This window comes from Perca fluviatilis, chromosome 4 (genome assembly GCF_010015445.1).
Source record: "Perca fluviatilis chromosome 4, GENO_Pfluv_1.0, whole genome shotgun sequence".
Taxonomy (NCBI): Eukaryota; Metazoa; Chordata; class Actinopteri; order Perciformes; family Percidae; genus Perca; species Perca fluviatilis.
Genome location: NC_053115.1, coordinates 764,558 through 774,557, shown reverse-complemented (window position 1 = coordinate 774,557; position 10,000 = coordinate 764,558). Strand labels below are relative to the sequence as shown.

The following is a 10,000-nucleotide window of genomic DNA, read 5'->3' as shown; positions in this document are numbered from 1 at the left end:
ATATCTAGTCTCATATCATGATATCGATATAATGATATATTGCCCAGCCTTAACCACACCCCTCCTCACAGGGAACAGTTATTTTTCCCTCAGTCTGGCAACAGGTGCAGCCCCCTGTCTCCATGGTAATATACGCTACCGGGTCAAAAGTTTTAGAACACACCAAGGTTTCCGGTTTTATTCAAATTCATGCAGTTCAATGTCTTATTGTACTCTGAAATGAAATAATAGAAAAAATTTACAATGAAGTTAAAAGAGAAATCATGGAATCAATTTATGAACCAAAATGTATTCTACATTTTGACTCATCAAAGTGGCCCCCTTGGCAGATATAACAGCTGAACACACTCGTGGCATTCTTTCTACAGTGGAAATCAAATATTCTTCAGAAAGTTCTTCCCAAATCTGTTGCAGAAGTTCCCATAAATGTGTAGCACTTGGAGGTTGCTTTGCTTTCACTTTTCTGTCCAGTTCATCCCAAACCAGCTCAGTGAGGTTTAAGTCTGGTGACTGTGCTGGCCACTCCATGTTGTTAAGCTTACCATCTTGTTCTTTTTTGCTAAGGTAGTTCTGGCATAGCTTGGACTTATGTTTTGGGTTATTATCTTGCTGTAGGATGAACCCCTGACCACCTAGGCCCATACCAGAGGGTACTGCATGGCGCTGGAGAATGCTGTGGCAGCCGTTTTGGTTCAGGGGTGCCTTTCACTCTGTACAAATCACCGAACCTGGATCCAGTAAAACAGCCCCAAACCATCACGCTTCCTCCTCCATGTTTGACAGTTGATGTCACACACTGAGGAACCATCCTTTCGCCACTACCACGGCGTACAAAATCCTGCGTGATGAACCGAAGATTTCAAATGTTGATTCATCAGTCCATAACACCTTCTTCCAGTCTTCAGTAGTCCATTGGCAGTGTTTCTTGGCCCAGGCAAGCCTCTTTTCCTTATTCTTATGTCTTAGCAATGGCTTTCTTGCTGCAACTCGACCTATCAAACCTGCAGCTCCAAGTCTTCTCTTTCCAGTTGAAACTGAGACTTGCTTATTACGACCACTATTAAGCTGTGCTTGAAGCTGTTGTCCTGTGAGCCGCCTATCACGCAAGCTGTTCACTCTCAGAAACTTGTCTTCTGATTCTGTTGTGGCTTTGGGTCTGCCAGACCTCTTCCTGTCAGAGTTTCCCCCAGTTTCTAAGTGCCTTTTGATGGTGAAGAATACTGTACTCACTAACACCTTGACTTTCTTCACAATTTCTCTGTAGGAAAGACCAACATTCTTAAGTGTTATGATGGTCTGTCTCTCTTCCATTGTTAATTGCCTTTTTCCCGCCATTTTTATAGCAACACACTACTTTCTGCAGTACAATACTGTTCATACAATGCTCACGAGGGTACGGTACCACAGTGTGTTCCAACAATGCTTTTATACAGACAGAGGGGGTTGTAAGTAATCCAGACCAGTGTGAACACCTGTGGGAATTGGTAGCACCAACTCTCAAAGCTTGATCAACCTCCATTGCTGCAGAACAGCTTTACGTTGTTAACCCATTTCTTGTTCCCTGAAAAGGCCTTTTTGTAAAATACTGAAATGTACATTATTTTTCAGTTTTGGGTAACCTTACTTTTTTTTAACCTCAGGCAGTTCACCACTTACCTTTGTACCATTTCAAGCTATTCATTGGACTTGAACTGCTAAAATTTCAATAAAAAACTAAAAAGATTGGGGTGTTCTAAAACCTTTGACCGGTAGTGTATATTACAGCACAAATGTCTTATTCTCAGACACATGCTCAGTGTCATTTTATGGGGGTATCAAAAGAACATTAGAAAGATTTCTAACACATGACAAAGGCCAACAATGTGAGTGTATTAAGAGAGGATGACATTGTTGGATTAGCTTGAGGAAAAAGTACACTCCAAATGCAATTTTGACCATGAGTCATATTGTTGTAAACCAAGAAACTTGCCCCATTTGCTGTAAAAACTTAAGAGATGGCTCTGATGTGGTAGAGGTTCATCAGAAGGGAGCTGATGGACAGAAACCACCAACACTAGGCAAAACGATATGAGAAATATGCAATTACTTAAGGGAAATTTTATTATTAAATTGTAATTGTATTTGCCCTTATTTTTTGCATAAATATGCTTGTAACCAATTGCTTTAATATATATAATAGTGCTTGTAATCAGTTATTTATCATACAAATATGCTAATTAGAATATTACATGGCCAAAACATGTATAAGGTACCAGTATTCATGGTGTAATAGGAATACAAAGGAGTAATGGTCTTTTAAGGACCCGCGGGCGCCACCATTTTGAAAATGGGGCCTTTCTTGAAGTCAAACTTTGGTAAACTTTTAGTAGGTTTTTAAGTACATCTGATACTACTGTAAACCACTGAAAAATCTTTTGTTAGAATTTTTGGGGTGGGTCCAAGGCCATATTTGCAGCTGACTACTAGGGTAGTTTCGCTTGCTTGCGCATGAATACTTTCAGGTGTATATGTGTGGTGAGCATAGGTAGTGAGCTACGGTTTCAGCCGTTCATGGAAGCTCGCCGTTCTCACCGTGTTTTTTCAAAATGTCTGAGGGTCGCAAGAGAGAAAGTGTCTACGAAAGGTACGACAAGAAGAGAAAGGCCTCTGAAGAAAGAAACAAGACCGGAGTGTTTTTGGGAGAATGTTTCACACGCTGGCGTGCGCTAAAAGCACAGCTTGGTCTCTCCACTGATGCCTCAGTCGCCAAGTTTCTACTCCACAATCCATTTAAAATCACTGCTAGTGAAAGTTGATGTAAGCTATGATTAGCGATGCTAGCCCTGGCACAAGTCACGCACCGCGCACACACGGTAAACATCTCAGTTTGTGAAAAAGTGTAAATTTCTTCTTTCTGAAAGTAGCTCGTATGAGCCATGCCGACAGCAACTTGTAAACAGTGCGCTCTCGTGCACACGTTTAATAGGCGTTCCCTCTCGGGAGCAGGGAGAGTGCTGCGCATGTGCATTTTTTCAAAAAGTGGAGAGGGCGGATCTTTTCTAAAATTCGGGATAATCTTCCACTATACTTTTAAGGCCCGATTACAGCTCTAGTCGTGTGTACCTGGGAGCCAGACTCAGCATGGTGGGGATGTCCTTTTCCGTGGAATAGTCGAAGTAAACCGCCATGTAGCGGTTCAGCTCCTGAGCTCCGCCCCCCTGGCTCTGATTCGCCAGCCGCAGCTTCTCAGCGATCATGGCCACGCCCACGATGAACAGGTCACCGCCCGATCCACCAATCGGAGAGCTGCTGCTGCTGTTACTACGGCGACTGACCGGTGTCTTCCCTCTGTGGCTCTTCTTCTCTACGTAGTAGCTGCAGGGAGGAGAACTGGGCCGGTTAGAGGAGAATAAAAAAGGTAAAACACTGAGAAAAGATGGAAGGAAGGAGGTTGATTCAACCAGTTAAAGTGATGGTTCGAGTAATTTCACCCTAGGGTCCTTTGCACCATGACCTCGAGCCAAACACCCCCAGAAGCTTTTTTGCGTACACTGGGAAGTTAGCGAATATGAGAAGCGTTAGCCGATGAATAGCTTAGCGCAGAGGCTAATGGATCGGTATCTTTACCTCACCGACTAATATTGCCGAAATGATACCAACTCTACTACGTATAGCAGGTTTGCTCTCATAAAACGATGGATTGTAAAGTTTGTAGGTACACCAGAAGGTTATGTAAATACCTCTTGCCTGCTGGCTTCTGCTCTCTGCTGTTGTTGTTGCTGTTAAGACGAGTGCTTAGGGCGTCTACAAAATACAACAACCAAAAAGAGATGCAACAAAAATATTTTTAATTTAACTTATTTTTAAAGTAAGTGCTGTAATATAACTAGCAGGAGACAAGTAATAATTGAGGTAAGTTTGGAGACATTACCTTATTTAATCATTAAATTAATAAATATTTTGGTTGCATCTCTTTCGGTGTTGTAATTTGTAGACGGCCCTAAGCACTCTTACTGCCCGGTAGTAACAGCAGCAGCAGCAGCAGAGAGCAGAAGCCAGCAGGCAAGTGTTATTTACATAACCTTCTGGTGTACTTACAAACTTTACAATCCATCGTTTTATGAGTGCATAACCTATATATACTAGTGTAGACCTTTGGTATCATTTCGGGCATTATTAGTGGGGTAATGTTAAGAGACACTTGCGATCCATTAGCCTTTGCGCCTAAGCTATTCAGCTGATAACGCTACGCCACGCTAACTCTCCCAATGTTAGACCCAGGTGAAAAAGCTTCTGGGGGGTGTTTGGCCGAGATCATGGTGCAAAGGACCCTAGGGTGAAATTACTCGAACCATCACTTTAATGTCTAAAAAGGCCATTTTATCAGTCCTCTCTGAAAGTTTTTTTGTGATTGTTGCGTAGCTCTTTCAACTTTTTATTAAGTTTTATTAAAAGGTGCAGTAGGTAAGACTTATAAAACTACCTTTCTGTCATATCTGCTGAAACTGACCATGAATATTCATGTTTTTGTCTCTGGAGAATGTATTCACTACGAAGTGCTTTAGCGGGATCTAGTGGCCACTGGAGGAACTGCAGCCAAAGGCACTTTAAACCATCTCCAGTAGTTTTAAGGACTTTTTTTTTGGGGGGGGGTATTTTTAGGCCTTTGTTTTTCATAGGACAGATGGAGACATGAAAGGGGGAGAGAGAGAGAGAGAGAGAGAGGGGATGACATGCAGCACAGGACCGCAGGTCGGAGTCTAACCCACGGCCGCTGTGTCCTGGAGTAAACCTCCATATATGTGCGCCTGCTCTACCCTCTGAACCAACCTGGCCACCATCAGCACCAAAACACAGGAACGAGAGAGAGAGAGAGAGAGAGAGAGAGAGAGAGAGAGAGAGAGAGAGAGAGAGAGACAGACAGACAGACAGACAAAGAGACAGACAGACAGACAAAGAGACAAAGAGACAGACAGAGACAGACAGACAGACAGAAAGGCAGACAAACAGACAAAGACACAGACAGAGAGACAAAGACAGACAGACAGACAAAGACAGACAGGCAGACAGACAGACAGAAAGGCAGACAGACAGAGACAGACAGAAAGACAGACAGAGAGACAAAGACAGACAGGCAGACAGACAGACAAAGACAGACAGACAGACAGGCAGACAAACCGACAAAGACAGACAGGCAGACAGAGACAGACAGACAAAGAGAGACAGACAGACAGACAGACAGACAGACAGACAGACAGACAGAGACAGACAGACAGACAGACAGACAGACAGACAGACAGACAAAGACAGACAGACAGACAGGCAGACAAACCGACAAAGACAGACAGGCAGACAGAGACAGACAGACAAAGAGAGACAGACAGACAGACAGACAGACAGACAGACAGACAGACAGACAGACAGACAGACTACATACCGTAGGCCTCTAGAACAGATGGTGATGATGAAGTCAGCTTCGTCCAGCTGTCTGCTGAGCCACGACATCTGACCCTCTCTGCACATCTCCAGGTGTTCCCACAGGTCCAACACAACCTGGACACGAGTGAACAAGGACTTCACTATACACATATATACACACCCTTCCAAAAGGAACTTTGATTTAAATGGCCATTTCATTTTAAAGCGCCCATATTCTGCTCACTTTCAGGTTCAAATAATTGTATTTTAAGGTTGTACCAGAATAGGTTTACATGGTTTAATTATCATAAAACACCATATTTTAGTTGTACTGCACATTGCTGCAGCTCCTCTTTTCACCCTGTGTTCAGCTCTCTGTTTTAGCTACAGAGTGAGACATCTTTTCTTCTTCTGTACTATCTTTGATTGCACTCGCACATGCTCAGTAGCTCAGATCGTAGCTCGTGTCAGCTAGCTCCATAGACAGTAAAAGAAAGCCTGTTTCTCCAACTTCAGTCAGTTCCAAGGCAGGATCAGCTGGGAGACTTCTTCTAAACCAGGGAGCACGTGGAAGTAGTTCTTTCGGAGATTATGGTGAACTTGTGTGTTGAGAACGAGCTAGCATGCTAGCGTTAGCGTGCTAACGGTTAGCCCCCTAGCCCCCTGGGGTTCGGCGAGTCCGTGAGAAAGCCGTGCGCAGATTGTGACCAGCTCACCAGGAGACTGAAGGCAGGACACATTCAGAAACCAGATCTCACTCAGAACACCATGGATGGATTTATTCAAAGTTTGTATGTGTGTGGAAGCACCAGAGACACAAAATAACACCCCAAATCACCAGAAAAAGTGATTTTAACATAATATGGGCACTTTAAGATATTATTGTTATTACAATTCTGACTGGTTTGTCGGTCACTGTCTCACCTCACAGCTGCAGAAGTCCTGCAGGAAGTAGGCGAAGCTCTGGATGACGCTGGTGTGTTTGGGACAGTCTCTGTTGGAGTAACAGATGAAGACCTTGGGGCGGGGCCACGGCCGCTCCGTGTTCAACGCCGCACTGTGATTGGACGACTCGCTGCTCTCCTCGTCCAGCTGGCTGTAGATGTTTTCTGAGAGGAGACAAATGGACAAATGATGTTACTGTCTGTCCACTCTCAAATAATGAAGCATCGTTCGTGGAAGAAATATTAAGATCCTTTACTTAACAGCACATGTCAAACTCGAGGCCCACCTAGTTTTTTGTAGCTTTTTCAATGTTTTGTCGCTTACTTACTTACTTTTTGGGGTCTTTATGTTGACCAAACTGTCAGTGAGAAGTCTATATGAGATATGCAATAATACAGTCTAAGATCCTTGACTTTTTTGATGAAATAAAAGCATGTGAATAAACTAAATGTCTGGCCCTTGGTGTGATTCTTATTCTCCAGTGTGGCCCTCTGGGAAACGGAGTTTGACCCCCCTGAGTTACAGGAACATAGTTATAGGAACAGTACACTTCCAAACAGTTCTACTAATGGCGTTTTTCCACCACATGGTACCTGCTCGACTCAACTTGCCTTTTTTGGTTTTAAATTATGATAAATAGTCCCTGGTACCTGCTAACAGGTACTTCTTTTAGTACCACCTCTGTGGAGGTTCCCAGCGAGCTGAGGCGATACCAAAGGGTGAGGTGAAAACCTGCAGACTCCTGATTGGTCGGAGAGAATCATCACTAATCACTGCGTCATCATTGCTATAGCGACAGACGGGGGTGTCCTGAACAAACCGCCATTTTTAAATAGTTTAGCTAGCTGTGTTTTTTCGCTGCCTCCAGCTTCTTTAGAAACTAAATGTGTCTTCTGGCAAACATGCTGAGAATCACAACAGGTACTACAGGTACCATGTAGTGGAAAAACACCATAACTACTCTGCCCCTGGTTTTGCCATTTGCATTCACACTGGCTAAGTGGCCATAGGAACTGACCTTTTGTTATTATAACACAGCCATCTAATCACCACTATGTGGGAAAGGGCAAAGGGAAAAGACCCTGCCCTGAAGTAGGAGCTGAAAGAGTTACAGCAACTGTGGTCAGAGGAACTTAAAAGGTCCCATGGCATGGCAGGTTTTTTAACATTAATATGAGTCCCCCCAGCCTGCCTATGGTCCCCCAGTGGCTAGAAATGGTGATAGGTGTAAACCGAGCCCTGGGTATCCTGCTCTGTCTTTGAGAAAATGAAAGCTCAGATGGACCAATCAGGAATCTTCTCCTTATGAGGTCATAAGGGGAAAGGTGACCTCCCCTTTCCCTGCTTTGCCCGCCCAGAGAGACTTCAGATACAGTATTAGGGGACCACTAAGGTCTATATAAAAGAGACTTCAGATACAGTATTAGGGGACCACTAAGGTCTATATAAAAGAGACTTCAGATACAGTATTAGGGGACCACTAAGGTCTATATAAAAGAGACTTCAGATACAGTATTAGGGGACCACTAAGGTCTATATAAAAGAGACTTCAGATACAGTATTAGGGGACCACTAAGGTCTATATAAAAGAGACTTCAGATACAGTATTAGGGGGCCACTAAGGCCTATATAAAAGAGACTTCAGATACAGTATTAGGGGACCACTAAGGTCTATATAAAAGAGACTTCAGATACAGTATTAGGGGACCACTAAGGTCTATATAAAAGAGACTTCAGATACAGTATTAGGGGACCACTAAGGTCTATATAAAAGAGACTTCAGATACAGTATTAGGGGACCACTAAGGTCTATATAAAAGAGACTTCAGATACAGTATTAGGGGACCACTAAGGTCTATATAAAAGAGACTTCAGATACAGTATTAGGGGACCACTAAGGTCTAAAGCGATTAACACTTTTGGCACGGTCCGAATCTACAACAGAGGCTGCCATCCGGCCTGTTTTTGTCTGGTTCTGCTTATTCACACATTTGGGAGATGCCGATGTAAATGAAATGTTTTTTAGGAGTGTATGTAGTCTTACATAGCCGGACTGTCTGACTAGTCCACCCAGCATTCCTGGATGGGAGAAAAACTGTGCTCTGGTTTATTGGCATTTCTTTAAACCAATCACAATCATCGTGGGCGGGGCTAAGCTCCGGATGGAGCCACGGTGCCTCTGCTAAATAGTCTCAGGAAGGAACTGGTTTTGGTGGAACATGTGGACGTTCAAAAGTAGTTTTAGTCGTTTTAGTTGCTTTTTTAAGCCAAGTACCCCCTGAACAGCGCAAAATATTTTTGGTAGGAAAAAAGTCTATATTAAGAGGTACTAATACAGCGCCAGCAGTGATAGATTCACTAAACTACAGCCTTTTTTAAACAAAAACATTTAAATGTTACATTTCAAATGTTTATATATTTCAAATGTCGGTCTGTTGTGCTTATTGATAACGGGCCCAAAATGCAAATGTGAGTTAATCATGTTTTGTTAAAAATGTTAAAAATAAATAAAGACTTCAATTATATAAAAAAAATAAAAAATATATCGTGCACAATTCCTCAAATAATTATACTATAATAATGAATGAATTAAGTGATGTATTATAAACATTTGATAACTCTGCAAACCCTTGGTGTTCTCTCAATGAGCTTCATGAGGTAGTCACCTGAAATGGTTTTACCTTCACAGGTGTGCTTTGTCAGGGTTCATTAGTGGAAGTTTTTCCCTTATTAATAAAAAAGCAAAGGGTGGCTACTTTGAAGAATCTAAAATATAAGACATGTTTTCAGTTATTTCACACTTTTTTGTTAAGTACATAATTCCATATGTGTTCATTCATAGTTTTGATGCCTTCAGTGAGAATCTACAATGTAAATAGTCATGAAAATAAAAAGGAAACTCATTGAATGAGAAGGTGTGTCTAAACTTTTGGCCTGTACTGTACTGGAGATGGATCCTTCCACACGCTGAGAATCACTCGGGCAGCTGTAATCACCCCCACCTTTCTAACGTGCATGATATATTTTTTAAATTAGCATTTTTGCAAACATTTCACGTACCCCTTGCAGTACTCCAAAGTACCCCTAGGGGGTACACATACCACCATTTGAGAAACACGGGACTAAAAGTGTATGTAGTGGTGGTTACATTTCCGATTATTGACTTTTCTGCATCGAGCACTAATTTCTTTTCTAATAAACTTTCAAGTGAATCACGATGCATCTAAGAATCTATTTTCTCTCCCACCTCTAATAGATAATGGCGACCTAAAACCAGCAATACCACCAGCAAATGCTCTCACCTTGCTGCTTCTTGCGACACATGACAGTGAAGAGAGTGGCGAAGGCAGACATGATGACCAGAGGAACTGTGATGGCCATGGCACGAATAGGCCCCGCCCAGGGGGAGTGGACTGGAGATGAAAACAAACACACCCATCGTTAGATAAGGAATCTGCTAATTGAAAGTCCTACCATTGATAAATAGTAGATCCTATGGACACTAAAATACTGTCTAACAGTGCAGCACATGTAGAGAAGCTTCATAAAGTCTGGATACCAGGGCTGGGCACCACCACTGATGTCCTGGATCCATTCAGTCCAGATCCACAAGGTCCTGATTCCAACTGATTTGATTTAATATTGATTTAATTAGGTA

General features: G+C 42.6%; 1 protein-coding gene across 1 annotated transcript in view; it reads right to left on the bottom strand.

The window, feature by feature from the left end:
• The window catches only part of LOC120557002 (interleukin-17 receptor D-like), a 79,509-nt gene that overhangs the window by 61,392 nt on the left and 8,117 nt on the right, over positions 1–10,000 (bottom strand). Inside the window, exons 7-10 of the mRNA XM_039796998.1 lie at positions 9,645–9,755; positions 6,322–6,506; positions 5,417–5,532; positions 3,103–3,354 (exon numbers count right to left, since the gene is read on the bottom strand). Of these exons, the coding sequence (XP_039652932.1) occupies positions 3,103–3,354; positions 5,417–5,532; positions 6,322–6,506; positions 9,645–9,755 (664 nt within the window). The remainder of the gene's footprint in view (positions 1–3,102; positions 3,355–5,416; positions 5,533–6,321; positions 6,507–9,644; positions 9,756–10,000) is intronic.